We start from the raw sequence: 24,544 nt of genomic DNA, 5'->3' as shown, positions 1-24,544 counted from the left end.
ATGCGTGTACTGGACACCTCACAGCTTCAGCTGACAAGAAACAGCAATAAATGATCCGCATAGGTCCAGGATTGTCCAGTTTTGTGCCTGTCTAATAAGAACATTGTTGAGAAACACAGTACATGTAAATAAGATGATGTCGTAACCATGTCCTGGTTCTGGAACAGCCATGTGGTCTTCTTTGCCTTGCATGTCACTGTCTGAGAAATGCTAGCTGAATTCATCTGCTATTGCATCCATCTTGGTCTCCTTTCTGTCCCTGTGATTAAAAATAACTCTGCGAAAGCAATTTAGGGGGATGAGGTTTCTTTCAGCTCAGTTCAATGTCACATGTTCATTTTTATGGAGGCGTCACAGTGGCCGGAAGTTGAGGCAGCTAGGCACAATGCATTTGCAGTAAAGAAACAAAGAGAGGGATGGATGTGGTGGCTGCCAGGCTCCCTTGGGAGGCTGAGGCAGGAGGATCTCTGTGAATTCAAGATCAGAATTCCAGACTAACCAGGGCTAAGCAAACCCTGACTTAAGAAAATAATAGTATAAAACTGTATCTCAGGATTCACTTACCAAAACTCAAACAAGCCTCAGGAAGTAGACATCAACTTTCACCCAAATGACTGGATACAAGAGGCCACACTTTGAGAAACACTGCTTTGCAAGGAAATGTCATTTAGGACTATTACTCTATAATTATTAGTTGCTACATACTATCAATATCATAATAATTATGATTATAACGTGCTTCTCTCAACACCGTCTTGCCTCTTGTGCATATGCAGTTTTCCCAGCCCTATTCATTGCACGGAAACTGGTTATTCATTGATCAATTAGAAGAATACCTAGGCAACCCTTATTATATATGAGGCCTGTGAACGGAGAAAATCGTTACCTGGTGAATTAAAGATCTGCTGTGGTGAAGAGCAGCCAGGAGCCCCACAGGCCCTCTCAGGGCACCATCTTCATCCTCCATGTAGCACCAAGAAGTTAGTGACATGCAGAGCAATTCAGTGAGTTTACATTCTTTGTGGGACACACACAGGCCAGCCATAGCTGGCTTCACTGTTAACTTTTGCTTAGGCTGTGCAAGGATCTTCAGGCAGGGAGTGTGCTCAGTTTCTGGCAAGGCACATTGAGTGGGTGGCCATGACTAATGATGTCTTAGTCACTGTTCTGTTGCTGTGAAGAGACATCATGATGACCAAGACGACTCTTATAAAATAAAGCATTTAATTGGGGGCTTTCTTAAAGTTTCAGAGGTTTAGTCCATTATCATCATGGTGGCAGGCAGGCATGGTGCTGGAGAGTAGCTGAGCTACATCCTGATCCATAGAGAGAGGGAGAAACTGGGCCTGCTGTGGGCTTTTGAAACTCCAAAGCACACCCACAGTGACACACCTCTTTGTACAAACCGTATCTCCTCCAACATGACCACACCTCCACCAACAAGCCCACACCTCCGAATCCTTCCCTGACAGCTCATCAGCTGGGGACAATGCCTGCAAATCCATCAGCCCGTGGGGGCCAGTCTCACGCAGACCACCATAGAAAGTGACGCTTGTGTTTCTGATTCCTGAATGTGAGCACAGGGGAGGTCCATCACCTTCCAACTGAGAGAGGCTCTGAGTAGGCACACTTCAAAACTGCCTCAACCTCATTCACTATAAAGCCCAGAACAACCGAAATTGTGGTAAAACTGAGAAATGGACATGGCAGCTGGTGTCCGCGACTCTCGGAACTGGAACAGTAATTTTCCGAGTGTTTGGGAAGTAGTCCGGGTTAATCACAGAACCTGCTTCCTGTGCTCCTTAAAGTTGTGTCATCGTGCATCATATCTGGAGTTTTACTCTTAGAGAATTGTGGCTCGGGTTTTAAGGGACTCTGACCTCTAAAGTTACCATCTGAGCATACAAATACCTAATGGTTCAAGAACTTTATCAACTCCATCTTTGAAGTAGTTCACAGGGCAAGCACACACAAACACACGTGCACAGGCATGCACATACAGTCATAGACACATATACACAGGCATGTGCACACATGGTCACACATTCACATATACTCACATGCTGGAGTCAGAACCAAGGCAGCTCTAATATATTGCCAAGGCGTACATCGTCCTGATGTGTTCTCAGGAATGGGCATCCTTTCAAGTTTGCAGGGACTATATTAGTGACTCTCACGGTGAACAAGAGTGTACCTTTCTCCCTAATCCCTAGGACCCTGGGACCTCATGATCTCCTGAGGAAAGCCTCAGTGTGTTGGAAAGTGAGTTCCTCCTTCCTTCAGGCTGTGCGATGTTCACCTGTACTTTGAGTTTCAGTGGGCTCCACGAATCAACTTCTCAGAACCAAGTTCTTCATGAGGTGAGGGTTGCGCTGGGCCATGGTGTGCTTAGTACTGTGATAGAGTTTCTATAGCTCAGTCAGGAACGTGCTGACAGGGTCAGCTTCCTCCGTTCCTACAAATACACCAAATATAGCCAAAGTCAAGGAAGCAATCTTAATCATGATAGCCACAAAAACGTGTCTTGGAATACACCGAACTGGGGAAATGAAAGATTTCTTTAATAAAAACATTAATGTTGACAAAAAGAAATCAAGAAGACACTAAAGAGGGAAAGATCCCATGCTCACGGGGAAGAGGAATCAATATTGTGACAACGGCCATCCTATCCCCAGTGGTCTAAAAATCCCAAGCGTTCCTGTTGTGGGATAATCTTTTTGTACACTGTGTGAGGATGTGTCTTGTGATTGGTTGATAAAGGGCTGACTAGTCCAAAGTCAGGCAGGAAGAGGTTAGGTGGGACTTCCAGGCAGAGAGAGGGTCAGGGGGGTGAATCTGGCACATCAAGAAATGCTAGTGAGACACGGAGGAAGTCAGACATGCATTATGGGGAGGTAAAGAGCCACGTAGCAGAATGTAGATTAATAGGGATGGGTTAACAAGTTATAAGACATAGTGGGATAAACCTAAGCTAAGACCAAACATTCATAATAAGTCTCCATATCATTATTTGGGGGCTGGCAGTCCAAAGACAATCTGACAAGAGAACTGCACATCCCCAGTCAAAACTCCAGGACAGTTATTGAGGGACAGTTTTTCTGTCATGAACACCTGCCCAGGGGTAGAACCTTCCACCAGGCCTGAGCCCTCCCATATCAATTATTAATCAATAAAATGCCCTACAAACTTCCCTATAGGCCAATCTGATAGAGTTTTTTTTCGGCTGAGGTTCCCACCTATCAGGCGTCCCTAGCTTGTGTCAAGATGGCGATCTGTGTCGTCAACTTGATATACAACACGTCACTTTCCAACTAGGACTTTTGTTTATCATTTGTCCCCAGGATCTCATGAATATCAATATAGTATAAAAACACATTGCAAACTTAAGTGTCCAACCATCTTTATAAAGTTAATCACTTTACAAGTTCAGTCTCCTTCGAAAAAATTCAAAGTCTCTGTAAAACTCCAAAATGTCCTTCAAAGTTCAAAGTCTCTCAACTGTGGGCTCCTAGAAAGTAAAGATTAAGTTAAATACTCTCTTCCTTAAGGGGAAGAGCCAGGGCACAGTCACAATCTGAACAAAGCAGAACCAGCTCTAACAGTGTAAACACCTCAGCGTCCAGAAGGCTGAGAGTAACTCCCAATGTTCAGGGCTCCTCCTGCGGGCTTGGGTCGCTTCTCCCCTCTGCCCTCCGCAGCACACACGGCTTGTCTTCTTCTAGGCTCCGGCTGGCTCCACTCCCCACTGCTGCTGTCCTTGGTGGTCATTCCATGGTACCTGCATCTCCAAAACTCCGAGTCTCCGCTGCAACTGACCTGTACTTTCACCAATACCCCTCTTCTGATCTCCCTTCAGGGACTCCGGTTCCACCACACGGTGGCGTGACTCAGCAGCTCTTCCTGACCCTTTTCTGCCCTCCAAACCAGCACCACCTGGTTGGCGTTTACACTACCAAGTGCAGCTGCCAGCATGAGATGCAACTTGAGGCCCCTGGAGCACAGCTTCTGTGTGCTGACCCTGCAAAAACACCCCCAGATTTGACCTCGGTGATGTTGGTCTCTCCTCAAGCACCGATAATGTCTTAACTAAGCAGCATCAAGTGTCCCAGTACAACAAAGCTTTTACTTCAGAGGTTCTGGTATCTTGTTACTCACAGCTGATTCTTTAGCCTGAGCTGGCTGACCAGAACCACAGAGTCTTAATTCAAAATTGCAAATGGCCCTGATAGGCATCTTCACTTCCCTCTGCTACAGCACAGGCCGGTTCCCCTCAACTGTGTTGCTCCCAGCATTATCCTCTGGTTTCCCAGGCTTTCCAACTAACTGTGTTTTGAAAACTCAGCTTCTCGAGGACAAAGTTCCGAAGTCCTTCTACACTCCTCCCCGAAACATGGCCAGGTCTGTCACAGCAATAGCCCACAGTCTTAGGGTTATTGTCACTGTGATAAAACAGCAAGGAGCTGGTGCGGATGCCCTGACAGTGTTCTGCTTACTGGTCTGCTCGGTGGCTTGCTCAGCTTGCTTTGTAGAGAACCAGAACCTCCGGCTCAGGGCTCAGGGCGGTAACACCCACGATGAGCTGGGCCCTCCCACAGCAATCACTAATCAAGGAAATGCCCCACAGGCTTGCCTACAGCCCATCTTCTCTGCTGTGCTGGGTTTTTCTCTGATTTGATTGAGCCTGTGCAGGTCTTACGATGTCACAGGTTCCTGAGTTCACGTGTGACTCGGTCCAGTTGTGTCCAGAAGACAGTTTTCTTGGGTCATTCATCACTTCTGTCTCTTCCAATCTTCTGCTTCCTCTTCCAAGTAGGTCCCGAGCCTTGAGGGAAGAGGCTCACGTACACATACTCTTTAATTCATACAAACCTTGGAAGTATAGTTTTCTACAGACTGCCTTTATTGATGTTGGCAAAACAGGCATTCAGAATGTTCTCACATACCCCATTCTCATTACAAGGCTCTCAGTGTAGAAGGCAAGAGAGCTATTTATAGCAGAAGAATGTCACACTGTTACTCCCAGGAGAGGAAGCAGGAATGCAGGGGGGATACTGGAGCTCTGAGCCCAGCAGACGACCAGGCACACAGAACAACTCTACTCACAAATTGGCCAGTGTTTTAGGTCATATTCTTGGCTATAAGATTGTCTTCGTTAGAGTTTCTATTGCTGTGTGAAACACCACGACCAAAAGGCAGGCGGGGGAGGAAAGTTTTATTCAGCTCACATTTACACACCCACAACTCTGTTCATCGCTGATGGAAGCCAGGACAGGAACTCAAACAGCAGGAACCTGGAGGCAGGAGCAGATGCAGAGGCCACGGAGGAGAGCTGCTTACCAGCTACTCACATAGCTTCCTGCCTGCTGTCTTCTAGAACCCAGGATACCAGCCCAGGGATGGCCCCACCCACTGTGGACTGGGCCCTCCACCGTTGATCACTGCCTTAGTTAGGGTTTCTATTGCCGCAAAGAGACACCGTGACCATGGCAACTCCTATAAGGAAAACATTTAATTGAGGGAGCTGGCAGTTTCTGAGGTTCAGTCCTTTATTACCCATTATTATCACGGTGGGGGTCGTAGCAGTACACAGCAGACACGGCGCTGGAGGGGCAGCTGAGAGTCCTCCGTCTTTCAGGCAATAGGAAGTCAACTGAGGCACTGGGCAGGATACTGAGCTTAGGAGGCCTCATAGCACACCCCCACAGTGACACACTTCCTCCAACAGAGCCACATCTCCTCGTGGTGCCACTCCCTGTGAGATTCTGGGGGTCAGTGACATTTAAACCACCACAATCACCAATTGAGAAAATGCCGTACAGCTGGATCTCATGGAGGCATTTCCCCAACCGAGGCTCCTTCCTCTCTGATGACTGTCGCAAAACCAGCCAGTACAGACCTAATTATTGAGAAATCACTTTTTAAGTGATGCATTGAAAACATAGGAATTTGTGAGGTTTGTGGCTGACTACCACCTAGAGGTTACTTCACTTCTCTAAGCTTGGTTATATCCATTGAGAAAATGCTCCCAGTACCTGCCCTGCTTCCTTCACTGGGTTGTTGAGAGTCCACAGGTCAGGTAACAACTGTGTTTGCAATAGTTCAGTTGGTGTAAGAAGGAGACATGTTAGGACACTCTATCACTTGCCATCAGCGGAGGTCACTGCTGGCAACCCAAAATATGTCCTCACGGACGCAGCTGCATCTTCGTGAAGTTTCCCCTGTTGGGGACAACACTGTCCTTCGCTGTTCTTTCAGCTTCGCAGGGACAGCTGGGAGGCACTGAAAATGGACCAAAGTAGGATCTGGGAAAAGAATTGCAACTGAAGCTTCATGAATGCTTGAACTCTTGGCACATGTCTATACAGGAAAATATCTAGGCGGTGGTGCCAATAATCAGAGAGAGCCCTGAACCCAGGTTCTGCTGGGTCCCACCCTGTCACCAAGGACTTGGGGACTCATCCCAAGGGCCTATGGTCAATCAGTCCTGTCTGAATCATGGGATGCCAATGCAGTTATTGGTGTGGCCGGGATTCTATTCTCTAGGTAGAGTTGGGAGAAGTCAGGGTCAAATGATGATGTAGGAGAAATGAAGGAGGGAAGACCAACTCGTCTCAGACATGAGAACAGTGTTTGTGTGTGTATGTGCATGCGTGTGTGCGTGCGTGCATGTGTGTGTGCATGCATGCGTGTGCATGTGTGTATGTGTAGGTATGTGTGCATGTGTGTGTGTGCGTGCGAGTGTGTGTGTGACTTAAAAGTCTTGGTCCACTTGAACCTTCACTAGTTTCAGAAAAATAAATGGAATAAAACCATACGCGCTGGGCAGTGGTGGTGCATGCTTTTAATCCCAGCACTCGGAAGGCAGAGGCAGGCAGATCTTTGTGAGTTCGAGGTCAGCCTGCTCTACAAGAGCTAGTTCCAGGGCAAGCTCCAAAACTACAGAGAAACACTGTCTCGAAAACCCTACACGCAAGAACAATGGAAGATGTAACTGTGTGTGTGGGACCCTCACCCCTTATTCTGAAAGGGGCAAGAAGAAATTTCCTAGTAGAATGTTTTCCCAGGAAGATAGTGGCCTTCCCCTCTCCCACCCGGGAGATTCCGATCACAAGGTCACTTAGCTCAGCCCAGCCAGCCACCTGGTACAGGCTGATAAAGATGGCCTAACTCAAGAACAGTGGCCTTGCTCTAAGAACAAGGAGAAAGCTGACTTAACAGAATGGGAGGGAGCAAAAGTCCTTGTACCCATGCCAAAGCTTCTTCAAAGATTCTCTTTGTAGTTATGCCTTTAAAAGCTTTCCCCACAGAGGAGATACAGCTCCTCTTTACACCTTGCTGTAACGGGGATGGAGATGAGTTCCAAACATGTTTGTATTATGCTGGTTAAACCTTGCTTATTACAGTCTGGGCCTCTCTGGTGGTCTCTCTCTGGGGGTCATAATCTGGGCACAACCGTGTGCAGTTAGCGTAGTGTTTATTTTATATTTTCTTTGAGTTTGGTGATTTGAGTCTGCCCCTGATTAAAGACTTTAAAGTACGGACTGGAACATGAAAATGTTCTAGTCAACATTTATAAATGTAAGGACAAGAGAATTTTCCTTCCTAATCCAAGTTAAAATAAAGCAGTTCCATAGATAAGATGTGCTGGAGGTGTCTGTGCTCTTGGGGTTAAAAGTCCAGTCCAGAGCAAGAGTCCAGGTAGGCTGTTGGAGTCCAGAGCAAGAGTCCAGGTAGGCTGTTGGAGTCCAGAGCAAGAGTCCAGGTAGGCTGTTGGAGTCCAGAGCAAGAGTCCAGGTAGGCTGTTGGAGTCCAGAGCAAGAATCCAGGTAGGCTGTTGGAGTCCAGAGCAAGAATCCAGGTAGGCTGTTGGAGTCCAGAGCAAGAGTCCAGGTAGGCTGTTGGAGTCCAGAGCAAGAATCCAGGTAGGCTGTTGGAGTCCAGAGCAAGAGTCCAGGTAGGCTGTTGGAGTCCAGAGCAAGAATCCAGGTAGGCTGTTAGAGTCCAGAGCAAGAATCCAGGTAGGCTGTTGGAGTCCAGAGCAAGAGTCCAGGTAGGCTGTTGGAGTCCAGAGCAAGAGTCCAGGTAGGCTGTTGGAGTCCAAGGCAGTAAAACCGATGGCATCCAGACTGAGAGCTGCCAAACAAAGCGGCTGAGGTGAAGTTCTGGGCACAGAGGGAACCAACAGGAAAGCTCCGTGTGGAACCCAAAGTGAGGAACGTGGGGTGGGAAAGAACAGCAAGCTTGGGCTGTTCTCAAACTGGGACTAGGGTGGTAGGGAGGAGCTGAGGGCTCACCCTCCTCCCCACCCTCACAAACCCTCTATGACTGCCTGCTCTGTGACGCAGACCTGACTACAGCCCCCCCCCAACAAACCCTCTATGACTCTGCCCTGCTCTGTGACGCAGACCTGACTACAGCCCCTTCCCCCCCAACAAACCTTCTATGACTCTGCCCTGCTCTGTGACGCAGACCTGACTACAGCCCCCCCCAACAAACCCTCTATGACTCTGCCCTGCTCTGTGACGCAGACCTGACTACAGCCCCTTCCCCCCCAACAAACCTTCTATGACTCTGCCCTGCTCTGTGACGCAGACCTGACTACAGCCCCCCCAACAAACCCTCTATGACTCTGCCCTGCTCTGTGACGCAGACCTGACTACAGCCCCCCCCCAACAAACCCTCTATGACTCTGCCCTGCTCTGTGACGCAGACCTGACTACAGCCCCCCCCCCAACAAACCCTCTATGACTCTGCCCTGCTCTGTGACGCAAACCTGACTACAGAGAGGCTCAGGCAGCCTCAGCTCTCAGTTGCCTCAGGCAGCTGAGCGATTCACACTACGGGGAAGGTCCTCTCCTTTCTGAATCGCGCCCGCTGAACCACTGTTGGGCTTTGGCTGGGTGCTCTTGGATGCTGATCCACCGCACCTTCCTAAGCGCAGGGGCTGCTTCTCCTGCGCCTGGGGTACAGGACACTGACTTTGTTTTATCACCGTGGAAGCGCCAAGACCTCCGAAAGGTGAGCCCTAGAGATTATTCTATACTGATGTGTCCCGTTTCTGTCCTCATATTATTGGATGTCACAGAGAGATGTCTGAAGGGGATGCCGAGGGGAGGAGAGAACACGGCTGCCCTAAGGCATGAGGCCTGGTAGGGCTGGGATTCAAGGAGAACCAATGTTCTCATCTGGACCCACAGCCTACCTCTCTGTGTGTAATTAAAGTCCCATGATCTAGGGTCACGCACTGATTTGGGGTCTCACTGACTTCTTTCCAGATGGTGGGTTCCCTGAAGAGCGGTGTCCCTGGTCATTTAATCTGCCCTGTTCACTCACATTGCCCTTCCCCCAGCCTTTCCTAAGTTGGGCAGCGGATGAGGTCCCTAAGGGCCTCTGAACAAAACCTGTGTCCCCAAAACATAAGACCTCCAGAGGTCCTGAGCTGTGACTACCGGCCTGAACCATGCATGGAGTAGAGGACCAGGAGCTAAGAGCCTGGAATGTGGTCACGCAAACACCTTTAGTTTCTCAAACAAAGAACAGTTGAAAATGACTGTCTTTCAAAGTTAATAAGAAGGAAACTGTTACTCGAAGTCAGTATTCGTGGATAATAGATGTAGAAGAGAAAAAAGTTGTCAGGTGGGCGGTGGTGGCGCACGCCTTTAATCCCAGCACTCGGGAGGCAGAGGCAGGCGAATCTCTGTGAGTTTGAGGCCAGCCTGGTCTACAAGCAAGAGCTCGTTCCAGGACAGCTAGGACTGTTATATATACATTCTTATATATCAGAGCAGAGCCAAGAGAAGACAAAAAAATAAAAAATAAAAAAAAAACCCGCTAACACTTAAAGCCAAGGTTCTTCCTGTCTGACCTGAGCCCCTCAAGGTGCTCCTTCCTGTTCTTCCACAAGTTTCTAGGCCCATGATCTGATAATGTCATTTGCTAGACACAGTGCCTCTCAAGGAGGAGTTTCCAGAGAAGATGCTTACAGGTTCGCATCTGAGCATGCCTCAGAGCCCCGGTGACGCCCATAGTCTCAGGCATTTGAATGCTTGGTTCCCAGGTGGTGGTGGTATTTGGGAGGCTGAGGGGATGTGGCCTTAGGGGTGTATGTCACTGGAGACAGGCTGTGAGATCTCAGATCCACATCATTTCAGGTTTGTTCCCTCTGCTTCCTGCCAGAGGCTCCAAATGTGAGTTGTCAGCTGCTCCTGTGGCCAGGAGCCTTGCCACAGTAGGCTCTTAACCTCTGGAACTGTAAGCCCAAGCTGCTTGGGTCATGGTTTTTTATCATGGCAACAGAACAGTAACAAATGCAGTAATTGGAACAAGGTACCTCGGCACTGCATCCCTCTCCCTTCTGGTCGAGAGGTTTAACCAGGTCTGTTGGCTGCTTGGAGTCACGACGTCTGTCTCCTGACATCGTGTGCAGCGCCCTGTTCCCGAGTGCTCACCATCAAAGGGCTCCAGTAGAACCTTAGGTCTCAGTCTTCATTTCTGTGTTACTTACTTTGCTGTTGCCGCAATGAAATGCCCTGACCAAAGCCACTTGGAGGAAGAGTTTGTTTTGGTTTATAGTTCAAGGATACAGTCTATCCTGGAGGGGAAATCGTGGTGGCGGGAGCTCTATGTGACTTAGTGCATCTGTTGTTTTTACCTAAGTTTTTCTATTTACCAGGAAGGTCTCAGGAGTCAGATATTGGGCTAAAAACCTGCTGGATCAGAGAAGCTGAGAAGCAACCCACTGACCTTCCCTTTTGGCCAAAGACCCTGCAAGAAAACCTCTTTCCACACTGTCACAAACCAAAAAGGCCTGCAAATTTCCTTCTCCTTCCTGTCTTCCCAGGTTCTTTGTACTCTCTATGGCTAATTCTTGTCGACCAGTCACTGGATCAGGAAATTAGCCTGATCCAAGGTTAGTCTGATCGACACAGTCTCAGAGTTTCACGGTGCAGTCAAATATCTCATGGAACATCTGCAGCCAGGAAGCACTGATACATGAGAGCTGTCGGCTTACTCTCTCCTCTGTGTGCAGTCCAGGACCCCAGCCCATCAGCCAGAGTGAGCAAGAATAATAAAAACCCAGAGGCAGATATTGGGGTTCAAGCTGAAGATCAGAAAAACAAAGCAGTCAGCCATTAGAGAGACCTTTATACCTCTACCAAATTTTCAGACCGAAAGGGTGAGAACCTGTCTTCACGAATTCTCAAACTCAACATTTCACTAAGTTCCTCTCTTCTCCCCTATATATTCCCCTCTCTGCCCAGCCATATGGCTTGTGTCTCCACCTCCCTAGTGTTGGGATTAAAGGTGTGTGATCCTAAGTGCTCAGATCACCTTTGTGTGAGCTCTGTTTCTCTTTTAGATAGATTCAGTTTTGTGTAGCCCAGGGTGGCCTTGAAGTCACAAATAATCGGCTGACTCTGTCTCCTGAGTCCTGGGATTAGAGGTGTGTGCCTCCACTGCCTGGCCTCTATGGTGACTAGTGTGACTGCTTTGCTCTCTGATCTGCAGGCAAGCTTTATTTACTAAAACAAATGATACCACTCCACCAGTGCTGCCGTGGAATGTGGCTCTTCCAGTGTCATTAGCCTAATGTAGAAAGTACCTCGGAGACATGACAGGAATTTGTTTAAGGATGGTAAATCCCACCAAATTGATGACTGAGATTTACAATTACATAGAAACTACTGTTTTTATTTCCCAGATTGGAGAACTTTCCAGAGAGAGAAGCAGAAGAAGGGGAGACGCTGTCTGCTCTGGAAGATAACTTAAGTATTTGTCTTTATTCTTGTTCCTTTTGTAACATGGCTGTGAGCCGTGGGTGCTCAGGGTAGCCGGGCCTGGTCCTGGGAGGGACAGTCGCTGGGTCATCTAAGATGACCACCATGGCCTTCCGTCCCTTGTGTTGGTCCTTCCGTGTGCACTTTGTGGGTGGGTATCGTGACAGCACCTACTTGCAGGAACTAAGGTGTCCTGCTGAGGTCAGTCACCTGCTGTGTCTGACCAGCACAAATGCCCCATCTCTGGTTCCTTTGGCTTCCTTAGCTCTTGTGGCTGGGCATGACCTCCCTGGCCCTTCTTGGAACCCCAGCGCTAGGCCTTCTGCCTGAGTCTCTTCCTGCTTTCTCCTCCATCCTGTCCCCTAAGCAGGGGATCTCCTCAGGGAAGGCTTCCACTCTCACCACCACGAAGCTCTCCACCCTCCCCCTGGGGCACACCACAGGAGACTGCCTCACTGTGGCTCTTCACAGAGTTTCCCTGGGTTGGGGATTGGAAACAGGACCAGGCCCTATTTCCCTCTTTGTCCTTCACATCCAGGAACTCTAGAGACAAATGAAGTAGCCATGGCAGAGGAGGAGGACGACATGTTTTCTGACTCCAAGGGGTCAGAAGGTCAACCCACAGCCCCATGGAAGGCGCCGGGTCAGGACACCCCAGGCCCAAAAACTCACTGGACTCTCAAAGGGGAAGCAGGACAGTTGGGGGTCTCTGAAGAGCCTCTGTGTGTGAAGGCCCCAGGGACAGACTTGGGGCAACCGCAGCACAGCCTACGCTTCTGGGGTCTCCCCTCCCTGCACAGTGAGTCCATCGTGGCCACCCTCCTGGTGCCCCTGGGCAGCTACTCGCTAGAACCTCACCTTGTGTTGTTCAACGGGGTCTGTAAGGCTGTCCCAGACCCAGTGCTGGACCACGGATCTCCAGCCCTTCCCCAGCCCCTCCCAGTGCCCCTCACCTTTGTACATGCTCAGCCGCAGACTGTCCCTTTCTCTCCTGTCCCTCCTCAGGCCCATATGCAATCTCCACTCTCTCCCATGCAATCATCTGTGCCCCATGGACGTCCTGTCCGAACACCGCAGAACAGGACTGTCTCTGAAGTCTTAAATGGACGTGGACATCTGCAGTACCATCTGCTGCAGAATCATCCAGCTCACTTGTGGGGCATGGTCCCCGAATGTCAGTGTGAACCTGTCTTTGGTCTTCTGGTTCCCAGCTTTCCCTCGATCAGCCAGCCTTCACAGGCCTATGTCTCCATCCCCAGGACTGGCCATTTTCATTTCAACAGTGGACCTCAGAACAACCTGGAGCCCTATGGACCACACAGCCAGGTCCCATCATGGCACTATCAGCCCTGCATTAGGACAGGCGTCCCAGAAGCGGTGGACCCTCAGTCCAAGCCAACAGGAACATCTCCCCATGACTCCAGATGTTCTAAACCTCAACGCTCGGTACACTGGAGTCTGAACTGCAGCGACATCAGGACTGGAGAACCGAGCCAGTCAGAAAGTTTCTGTGAGCAGGCCTCAATGCAGCCTCAGCTGAGAAAGGATGTAGCCAAGAATCTCGGCCAAATCCTAGGAAAGTGCCCCCTAGACAACCCACAAGTGATCTCAGAGTGTTATGTCCTTAACACTCTCGGCGTTGTACCCAAGACAGAGCAGGATTGGGCGGGCCGCTCCAGGACGGGCTGGGAAAGCCAGCGGCTCACCATCTCAAGGAAGAGCTTGGACCAAAGGCACACAAGAAGCATCCTTAGGTTACACATGGACAGAAAGCTCTGGCAGATCACAACGGGTCGGATTCCAGTCCAGGTGTGCCGTTCATGGCTGACTGAAGATTTGCCTCCCTGGGACTCACTGGGAAATGTTTACTGCAATACCGCTATTCCCAGAATACCTTTTCTCGACCACAAGACGCAGAAGATGCTGGAAGCCCATCTTATCAGGTTCCGAATGAGTCAGAAGTGGGACCTCCCCCTCAAAGTTATTGAATCCATAAAATCCTATCTGTTGAGAGAAGCTAAAACATGGCCCCTTCCTCAGTCTGACTGCCCCTCCCCTTCCAACAGTACTTCTGAGTCGGATTTGAAAGATACCTTCCCCCCTCTCCTCAGAGGAAGCTCTAACCTTTTTCATGAAGACAAGATAGAAAGAGACTCAGCAAACTCAGCCTCCACCATAGACCTCCTTCCCCTCACCGTCCCACATGCAGACGGGGAAGGAGGGGAGCCCCTCAGACAATCGCACTCCAGCCCTGCTTATGAGGTTACAGAGATGGTCCAGATAGCTGAGGGAGACAGACCCAGCAATGTGGACAGCACAAGTCGGGACGACGCTGAACCACACAGTAGACCTAAACAGGAGCCACCTGCAAAGGACCGAGTGGCTGAGTCTGAATCGAAAAATGGAATGGCAAGATCGTCTTCTCACCTAGAAATCCCCACAGGTGAACAGAAGGTGGAGAGAGACCCAATGTACAGGCTAACACCAAGAATACTCAGCGAGATCCTCAGGGGCCCGGAGGTGAGCTCGCTCCTTGCTGGGTCTGCTTCTAGCGGCAAGTTCAGAAGCTCCACAGAGGAGGATGAAGACAGAAATAATCTAGCCTCCAGTCTGGTCACGGCACACAACCCTTCAAGGGCGCGGCTTCCTGAAGATCCGGCATTGCTGGACTTTAAGAAACTGTTGCTTAGGGAACTGAAGCTGAAGTTGGAGAATCAGTCCCAAAACCAGACTGAAAGCTATGAAAGCGATGTGTCCCTTACCACGGGCAGTCTGACTGGCTACTCGCCTTCATCTTCCAACAGTATGTCCAGTGCAGACGTCTCGGTTTCCAGGGACTTCCATGCCCACCTACATAACCCAGGGATCAGTTTGGAGCTATGGCAGAAGCACAGGGCCTTCAAATATATCTTAAGGAATTTAACACCAGCTGAGATCAGACCGGCCTCACCAGTACCCAGAGGAGAAAATAGCAGCAGTGAGACCACCAAAGCAGGAAGGAAGGGCCAACCTAGTAAAGGAAAATCAGACCACAAGCCACATCCTCCTGAAGGCTACTTCAGAAAAAAGATAGTACAGTTTTTCCAGTGGTTTCATTCCAGGAAAGACAGCGCAAGGCACAGATCCGAGAAAGACAGGGCTCTCTTTCTGAGCTGTGGGCCGCCCGAAGCCCACGAGCTCATGGCCTCCCTCGGGAAGCTCCTGGAGGACAAGCTCTTATGCGGGCAGAAATCGGAATTCTCGGAGTGGGGCCAGAAGAAGTGGCTCAAGCCCACCAAGGGACAGCCTTCCACCCACGGAGAAGGGGAAAGTAGCTGCTGCTGTCCCCAGACATACCTCTCTTCGGGTCCAAGTCAGACACTCGGCCTTGGACAGAGACATCCTCACATATCTTTTGAGCAGCAGTCACAGTTGAGTTATTCGCCTTCCCCCAAGGCCAGGGATCCCTAGTCCCAGGCAGGTCCTGCGTGTGTCACGTGCCTGCCCCTGTCCTCACGTCTGCTAAAGGTAGTGTTCTGAGACCCGACTCTTCCTCAGAAACGGAACATGTTTCTGTTTATGTGAGGCAAAGTTTCTGCATTAGAACCCAGTCTTTGTTTAAAAAATTAAAATATTTTCAGAGCAATACACACTGTGATGAGAATAATCTATTTACCAAAACTTCTGAGTTTTGTGGGCCTTCTTGCCACATGCCTAGTGAGAACAGCTCTATTAAAAGGGATGTCTAGTCCTTGTCGGGTGCTTGACAACGGCCTGCCCAGCTTCATTATGGAACTTTTTGTTTCATTGGTTTATCAAACTTTGTTTTGAGAATTTCGTACATGTACCTAATGAAATCTACTCCACCATCCTCCCCAAAATATCTCCCCCAACACACTCCCAACTTTGTGGCTTTTATATATAACTCACTTGGTTCAGATAGTGCTGCCCACTTATGCGTAAGGGTGGACACCCACTGGAGCATGGGAAAACTGCATCTTCAAAAGGGGTGACTCAGTGGCTCAAAGTATTTGCTGTTCAGAGGGGCAGAGCTTGGTTTCCATCAGAACGTCAGTTTACCTTAAAACACACGTGGCTCCAGCTTCAGGGGAAATGGTGGCCTCTGGCCTCTGTGGGCCCCACACACATACAAGTAAATAGTAAGTCTCTTAAAAGACAGCTCTTCCCAGCCATCAGCCACCGCTCCTCAATGAGGGGTGGGGCCTGGCTGTTGTCTATCCCACCCAGCTTGGGCTTGTGGCTGGATCTTGTACAGGGCCTTGTGCAGGTCACCAGGTGTGTCCCTCTTCCCTGTTGTTACCAGAGCCGTGGCGCTGCTGTCGAGGCAGCCCACTTAGGACTGAGCACTTGTCTCTCGTTCTCACCACTTCGCCTGGTTCTGCCCACTGCAGAGGGGGGTTTCTCCGACAGAATTGAGAGCAGCCCAGGTCTACAGAGAGAAGCAGAAGGTTTGGGAATCCTCCCTACAAGTTCTTGCTCCAGAGGTCTCCCAAACCACACATGCCATTGCCCACCGTAAGTACATGCCAAGACCCTGTTGCTAAAGACACCACGTAACAGACCACCGGACCTAGAGAAATCAGTCTAAAACCAGCCTTCACGGTGCCAGAAGGGGCTGAGCAGGTTGCTGGGGGAGAAAACGCAATAGCAAGGGAGCGAGGCTTGCATGCTGCAGTGCTGGGCTCGTGTGCTGCAGTGTGGACCTGCCAGGAAAGCTGCCCCGACTGGCGCACATCTGACTGGATTGTGAGATATGATCCACAGAAGAGAATTTCATGCCTGGGACTGTGTGCTGTTCAAGAGCCCATGGCTGGAGGATATTCCGCTCAATGCTCAACTGGGAGATTGCCTTTTAAACATCCATGCTTGTACCTATTTTGTGTTTTTAACACAGAGACTTATTCCGAAAATTTCCAGATTTTTTTTTTTTAAAAAATGATTATTTTCAGGTAGGGTCTCATATATGGCCCCAGTCGGACTGGGATGGAATTTGCTATGTAGACTAGGTTAGGATCAAACTCACAGAGAGCTGCCTGCCTGTCCCGCGCTACCTTCTCGCCAGCAAGAACGACGCGGGGCACTTAGGATACTTCTGCAGTAAAGCTTTAATGCATCTTGAGAGGGAGAGCATCAGCTTCCAAAGCGGAGACCCAGAATGAGGGGAACCCAGCCCTTATAAAGGAAACAGTCCTCGCTTCTGACGTGTCACTCTTGGATTGGTCCACTGCCCATTATCCCAGATGATGCCTCGGAAGTAGGCAGGGACGCAGCAGTAGTAAGTTACTAAGCACATGCGCTGGGATTAAAGGCGTGTGCTACAACACCTTGAACTCACAGAGATCTGCCTGTCTCTGCCTCCCAGGCATTGGGACCAAAGGCGTGTACCACCACACCTTGAGGACACAGAGGTCAATCTGCCTCTGCCTCCCAGGCATCAGGACTAAAGGTGTGTACCACCACACCTTGAGGTCACAGAGGTCAATCTCTACCTTTGTCCCTTGAAGCAATGGAGAATGTGGTTGCGGCCCTCCACACCTGCCTTTTTTAAATTAAAAACTGTGTTTATGTGTGTGTTTATGTGTGAGTGCCCACGGAGGCCAACGAGGGCACAGGCTGCCTGCCTTACAAGGGAGCTGCTGGCGGCTGTGAGGTGCTGGTAACCTCTGTAAGCGGCATCACTCAGTCGCTGAGATCTCTCCAGGTGTTTTCAGGTGAAGAAAACCCTACAAAATCCAGATGTAAAATCTCGCTCCCTTGCTATCGCGCACAACAGAGCTCCAGAGCAGGGCACCTTCTGATACACTGAAGACAGGGAGAGACGTCCCCTGCAGCTCCAGGAAACGTGGAGTCAAGGCTCAGAGGTCAGCTTCTCTGATCTCATCTTCATGAGGACTGGGAGTCACCTCACAGAGCCATCTGTCTGTCCTCGTGAGAACCCTGCTCCCCGCTTTTATCTGACATCTGGCAGGCATTCCTTATCTGCTGTTCACAGATGCAGGGAAGACAGAACCTGCTGCCGTAAAGGGGCCCAGAGCTAAGAAGATTTTTCTGAAAAAAAGGATTATTTATTTTTGTTTTGTTTTTGTTTTTTTCCTGGTAGCTGGAGGAACAGCTGTGGGTTCTGGGAACTGAACTCCTATATTTTTGGCAGTGAGCCTAGCCTTTAATGACTGAGCCATCCTTCCAGCCCTTCTGTTCTTAAAGAATACTGTCTTGAATGTTTCACAGCTGAATAGTCACTGTGTGAGGTATCCATAGAGCTGAATAGACATTGTGTGCATAGTCCCTGTGTGAGGTGTGTGTCCGCAGACTGTCATGGTCCCTGTGTGAGGTGTGTGTTCGTAGATTGTGCTGCTTTGGGGCCAGTTCAGGGTCCAGGAACTAGCTTTTATGGTGGATAGTGCTCTCCCTGGCAATGACACTATTCCTATTCTTTACTTGAAAAGGAGGTATCTTGACACATCAAGAGCCTTCCCCACCCCAGAGAATGCTCTAGGATGCTGGCTTCTTGACATTAGCAGAACAAAAGGGCCTGCGCAGCCACACAGTATTTGAGAATAAAGAAAACTATTTTTGAGTAGAGTCAAAAACTCAGAATTGGGAGGAGAAAAAGAAGAAAACAAGAGGAGGGGCGCCACTCCCTCATCCCCTGTAGCTCCCTGTGCGACAGGCCTGACCCCAGGAGGACAAGGTGGACTATTCAGCCCAGGGTGCTATTGCTTCTCCATGAGAGGCATCTTCCAGCAAGCAGACAGCCCTGAGAGGTGCTGCCTGGTTCTGTGTTACTCTTGGAGGGTGGGTCTCTTTTCACCTTCCTCAGGGAAGGTCCGCTTCTCACCCAAAGTCACAGCAATTCCAGAATGTATTGGTGTTACGGGCAATTTAAACTTTAGTGGTTAAGAACCTAATTATTGCCCGAGTCTCTGTGGATCGAGAGTCCAGGCCACTTCTACCTGCGTTCTCTGCCTTGGGGTCTTTGACCTTGGTGGAACTGGAACCGTTTGGCTGGGGAACAACCCACGTTCGTGTCTGCTCTGTAACTGCTGGCAGGTCCGGTTCCTCGAGGCCACCTGGCTGAGGCTGTCGATCGTATGCCGTCGTGTGCCGGCTGTTGGCTGAAGCCCTCCCTCCGTTTTGCAGGTGGGCAGACCCCGTGTGGCAGTTTGCTTCATCAAAGCCAGGGCAGGGAAGATTTTTGCTAGCACGACGGAATTGCTAATGTTACTAGATGCACAGAAATGCCCGCTTGTTACACGCTGGAAGGGCAGGTGATGTGCCAACCTTTCCCACCACCGTGCCAGCTAGAAGCAAATCTGTAAGATTTACCTGACACATGATGGAATGACATAACACAGGCGTGTGAATACCAGAGGCAGGATTGTTGGCACCTTTGTAGAATTTTTTCATCACTTTGTGCTCTTCTTGGGAACTCTGTTACTTGAAGCCATAGTGGCACCAATAACAAGGGAGCCCTCATCCTCACCCACATATATGTTAGCAATGTTGACGTGTTTCCTCATCCTCACCCACATACATGTCAGCAATGTCAACGTGTTTCCTCATCCTCACCCACATATATGTCAGCAATGTCGACGTGTTTCCTCATCCTCACCCACATATATGTCAGCAATGTTGACGTATTTCCTCATCCTCACCCACATACATGTCAGCAATGTTGACGTGTTTCCTCATCCTCACCCACATATATGTCAGCAATGTTGACGTGTTTCCTCATCCTCACCCACATATATGTCAGCAATGTTGACGTGTTTCCTTGCCTTCACCCACATACATGTCAGCAATGTCAACGTGTTTTCCTCATCCTCAACCACATGTCAGCAATGTCGACGTGTTTCCTCACCTCACCCACATACATGTCAGCAATGTCGACGTGTTTCCTCGCCCTCAACCACATACATGTCAGCAATGTCGACGTGTTTCCTCACCCTCACCCACATGCATGTCAGCAATGTTGACGTATTTCCTCATCCTCACCCACATATATGTCAGCAATGTCGACGTGTTTCCTCATCCTCCCCACATGCATGTCAGCAATGTTGACGCGTTTCCTCACCCTCAACCACATACATGTCAGCAATGTCGACGTGTTTCCTCACCCTCACCCACATACATGTCAGCAATGTCAACGTGTTTAAAACACAAGTGGAGCGGGTCTTGGTAAAACAAGCAGACAAATTTGAGTCACCCAAAGGGAAGGAAGGCCCAGTGAGTCGCTGTGTGGCTGTAGGAAAGGGTAAGTAGCTCCTAGCGCCACCTGGTGTCCCACTGCCACCAGCACACCCACTAGGTAGCAGGTAGCAGGTACTTGGAGGGCTCTTCCAAATCTCTATATGGTAGACGGGACTAAATGGCAAAGCCCTTCTACGCAGACGGCCAAGCCAATAGGAGCAGGGCAGTCAATACGGCTCAGCCTCTCTTATTACTATATTCAGTGTGGTGTGCTCGTCACCTCAGAGATCATGGTCATGGTGTGAACACCAGAGAGAGGGGTCTCACCGCTGGTGGGAAGGCATTCCTGGGGTATTCCAGGGCCTGTGCCGACTCTGGGATGCTTTTCGCATGTCTGAAGAGGAGTGCCTGCCTGGGGTGAGAAAGCAAGCTGTTCTTACAACACAGCTACTTGTTGCCATTCAGGAAAACACCAGAGGTCGCAACGAGACACCCATCTGATGATCAGCCACGTCCTAGACTTCATGAGGAAAGCCCCCTCCCAAGCGAGCCCCGCGCCACTTATGTAATTTCCAGTAATGTTTATTTGTGGCCAGTCGGATGTTTCTTCTTCCTGCCAGCGTGGACTCCAAAGTGAACCAAGGTAGCTGTCCACTTTTGCCACCGAGAGAACTTTTCACTCTCGATCTCAGAGGTTATCTGTGGCTTTCACGTCCCAGCAGAAGCATTGAGGTGCACAGTATACAGGGCTCCCCAGATTCCCAGTGGCTCTAATGCATCTGAGGGTCCCGGGGGAAGAAGGGGTTGGAGTTCCAGCAGATCCTGGCTGGCAAAGGAAGCACTCCTTGGCGCTAGCAGTGAGGCTAGTGATTTGAAGCTAGTATATAAAGATGGGCTCTGTTAGAGATTAGGTGTAGATCCTGTGTAGATCACCTATAGAAAGCAACAAGATGTGTTGTGGGATCAAACGATGCTTGCACGATGGATAGCCATGGAGCCCATTGTGTTGGAAGCTGGAGAGAAAGAAGGCGATACATTTATCCAGTCATGGCCTGAGACTCAACTTTAATCAAGGGGCCAGGAAAGGTCAGTGTTGGATTGTACTGCATTTAACATGGAGACTTAAGGTTTAGTTCAACTTAGAGAAACTACATACTGCTAGTTTTAGTCCAAGGTTTAATTCAGGTGAGCTTTCGTGAGTATACCTCATCCCGTCTCCTCAGAGCTTTGAAATGTGTTCTCTCCCTGTCTTCACAAGCATTATCCTAGGGACAGAGAAAGCTACCTTTGAGTAGTCGGGAGTGGAGAGTCCTCCTATATAGAAGTGAATAATTTGGATCCAAAAGGTAATCAGCTGATTAAAGGACAAGCCTGCTGAGGAGAGAAAAAGCCTCAGAATAAGGTGGGAGGCTTGTGCCACCTGGTGTCCAAGACAGTTGCAAAACCCCTGGGCAGTGGCAAGATTGCACACCAGAGTTTGTCTCCTGTGCTGCCGAGGAAAGTCTTCCTCGTGTCTGCCTCTCTGCCCTGAGGGAATTCTGGATGAGGTGACATCAGGCCACTGCTAATCAGATGGAAACAAACTAAACTCTCTCCATGGCCTTGTGTCTTTATGGTCACCCATGTGCTCAATCTGCAGCATGCTTGCCATGTAAGCATAGAGATCTGAATTCAGATTCCCAGAACCTCCATAAACAGCTGGGTGTAATAGCATGTGCCTGTGACCCCAGTGTGTGCTGAACAGGTAGTCCATCCAAACTGATGAGCTCCAGGTTCGGTGAGAGAGAGAGACTGTCTCAAAAGATGAGGTAGAGGGCCAGCCTGGGCTACATAGTGAATTTTAGGACAGCCAGAGCTACACAGTGCATCCCTGTCCCAAAACAACAACAAATGAGGTAGGACTGGCCAACATGAAAAGAACATGCAAAGAACACGAGACTGCGGGGAGTTTACCACAGTCCTCCCCATCAAGGCTCAGAGATCACTTCAAAAGAGGAGTAGAAAGTCAGAGGGAGCAGAGGTCTCCAAAGCGAGAACATTTGCTGGGCGGGCAGGGCAGCACAGTTGCACAGATGAGCTCACAATGGCTGTGACTGTGTGCACAAGATCAACCAATTAAAGCCCAGCATGGATGAGGAGGCTCTCAGGAGCCAATGACAGCTGATGATAGAGAAGCTGATGATAGATGGGGGGGGAGAGAGGGGAGAGAGGAGGGAGAGGGAGGGAGAGAGAGAGAGAGACAGAGAGAGAGGGAGAGGAAAGAAGGAGGGAGAGAGGGAGAAAGAAGGGAGGAGAGGGGGGAGGAGGGAGGGAGAGAGGGAGGGAGAGAGAGCGCGAGGATGAAGTTGGAGGAGATGGGGGAAGAATGGAGGGTGGATTGGATCCAAACATGTTGTATATATGTATGAATATTAAATAAAACATTTAATTTTTAAAATGGAAAGTAATAGAAGACAAAAATATTAACCTCTGACCCTCAACATGCATATACCTGAACACACATGTGCCCATACAAACACATGCACACACACACGCACACACATCCCCCAAACACTACAAAAAGCTCTTTGAGTTCTAATTCTTTAAAAGGTGTAACCTTTGTCATTGAAGGGGTGCCTTGACTTAGGACTAAATACATGGAATGGGGATCAAAAATACTAATTTAAAAACCCAGGAGCTGGGAGATAAGGGGTTCACTGCACAAGCACAAGGGCCCGAGTTCAATCCCCAAGCCCACATTAAAACAAAACAAAAAACAAAGGAAAAAACTGGGCATGAGAAACACTCAGAGAATGACAGCATCGTCAACCAACAGTGCTCCTCTCCATGTGAGAGAGACTAGGTCCTCAGCGGTCACCCTGCACGCCACTGAACTGCAAAGGCATCAAGAGTTGGCATCATAGAACCTTCATCCAGTAACTGATGGAAGCAGATGCAGAGATCCCCAGTCCCAGAGTCTGGTTGAAGAGAGGGAGGAGGGGCCATATGAACAAGGTGGGGTCAAGAGCATGATGGGAAAACCACAGAGTCAGCTGACCCAAGCTTGTGGGAGCTCACGGACTCTGACAGACAGATGGGGAGCCTGCATGGGACCCAACTAGACCCTCTGAATATGGGTGACAATTATGTAGCTTCATCTGTTGTGTGGGGGAGGGGAGGGGAGGGGCTGGCAGTTGCCCCAGGACCTATCCCAGTGAATGAAGTGGCTTTTTTGAGCCCATTTCCTATGGTAGAAAATCTTGCTCAGCCTTGATACAGGGGGTGGAGGGGACCTGCCTCAAGTTGGTGTCCCAGACCTTGTTGACTCCCCAAGAAAGGCCTTACTCCCTCTGAGGAGTGGATGGGGGATGGGAAGGGGAGAGGTGGAGGGCAGGAGAAGGGGGGAGGAGGAACTGGGGTTGGTATGGAAAATGAAAAGTAATTTTTTTTTTTTTTTTTGGTTTTTCAAGACAGGGTTTCTCTGTAGCTTTGAAGCCTGTCCTGGAACTAGCTTTTGTAGACCAGGCTCACTTCAAACTCACAGAGATCCACCTGCTTCTGCCTCCCGAGTGCTGGGATTAAAGGCATGAGCCACCACTGTCCGGCTAGTAAATTTGTTTAATTAAAAAAATATGGAAAAGGAAAAAATAAGAGAATCTCAACATGCCAGACAGTGATTGTGCATGCCTTTAATCTCATCCCAGTACTCGGGAGGCAGCAGAAGGTGGATATCTATGAGTTCGAGGCCAGCCTGGTCTACAGAATGAGTTTCAGGACAGCCAGAGCAACATGGAGAAACCCTGTCTTAGAAAAGAAAGAAAGAGAGAGAGAGAGAGAGAGAGAGAGAGAGAGAGAGAGAGAGAGAAAGAGAGAGAGAAACAGAATCTCAGTATAAGACCCGAAATTCTGAAACCACTGTAAGAAAAAGTAAAGACGTGCACTACAAGACATACACATAGGGAAGGATTTTCTAAATAGGAAGGCGCTGTACAGGCTGTTGGGAGAGAGAAGCCCTTAATAATCTCACCCAGCTGTGACCCTACGTGCTACCATACAGACCAGACATTCGTGGCCATCCAGCCTGCCGTGACAGATCTTTCCCTGGTCCACCCAGCCTACTGTGTTCCCAAACTCAGTGAGCTCAGCTGCTTAGCCTGCCAGATCCCACAACAGCCTAAGTCGCCTCAGTCCAAAGCTGCACACTGCTCTCAGTCACCCCAGTGCACCCCATAGGCTCCATTGCCGGTGTCACAGTGCCCCTCATCTGTGAGATGTTTGTCCACTGTCCAGGCTCACATGATCCCATCGGTGGGAAGGATGCCCCCTTGTCCCCTCCACCTCCTCACAATAGAATAGCCAACCTGCTCTGTGTCACCCTGTAGCCCCCAGCCGTTTGTGTTCCCCATCTCACCCAGCCCTCCGCTGTTCCCCATTTCCAGAGCTGCCAACCAGCGAGCTTCCCCAGCTCACCCTGGTCTGCTGCCAACTAGCCTGTCTCCTACTCCTTCTCCCCTCAGCTCAGTCCACCGTGGAACTCTTCTCCAAGTCCCTTCATTATGATGTCACACGACCCACCAACCTTCTCTTTCCCAGTGTCA

At 49.6% G+C, this 24,544-nt stretch overlaps 1 protein-coding gene across 6 annotated transcripts; it reads left to right on the top strand.

The window, feature by feature from the left end:
- The first annotated feature begins 2,210 nt into the window (after positions 1-2,210).
- Positions 2,211-15,404, top strand: LOC125408971 (spermatogenesis-associated protein 31D1). Of its 6 annotated transcripts, none has more exons than XM_048447642.3 (3): positions 2,211-2,360; positions 11,702-11,769; positions 12,316-15,404. In XM_048447642.3, exons 1-3 carry the CDS (start codon positions 2,356-2,358, stop codon positions 15,225-15,227), a joined length of 2,985 nt encoding a protein of 994 aa, XP_048303599.3. In that variant the 5' UTR covers positions 2,211-2,355; the 3' UTR covers positions 15,228-15,404. The 6 variants fall into 6 exon arrangements, with proteins under 6 accessions (XP_048303599.3, XP_048303603.3, XP_085555768.2 ...); XM_048447646.3 differs by lacking the exon at positions 2,211-2,360 and adding an exon at positions 3,199-9,018; XM_085699642.2 differs by lacking the exon at positions 2,211-2,360 and adding an exon at positions 9,051-10,909.
- Positions 15,405-24,544: the final 9,140 nt, after the last annotated feature.

Source organism: Myodes glareolus, chromosome 14 (genome assembly GCF_982192425.1).
Source record: "Myodes glareolus chromosome 14, mMyoGla1.1, whole genome shotgun sequence".
Taxonomy (NCBI): Eukaryota; Metazoa; Chordata; class Mammalia; order Rodentia; family Cricetidae; genus Myodes; species Myodes glareolus.
The sequence above is the reverse complement of the archived record's forward strand: the minus strand, read 5'-3'. Positions and strand labels throughout refer to the sequence as shown.

Excerpts from the sequence above, each read along its gene's own strand:
- LOC125408971 (XM_048447642.3), top strand. Across the intron at positions 11,770-12,315 it reads TGCTCTGGAAGATAACTTAA|GAACTCTAGAGACAAATGAA; the intron begins GTATTTGTCTTT and ends CTTCACATCCAG.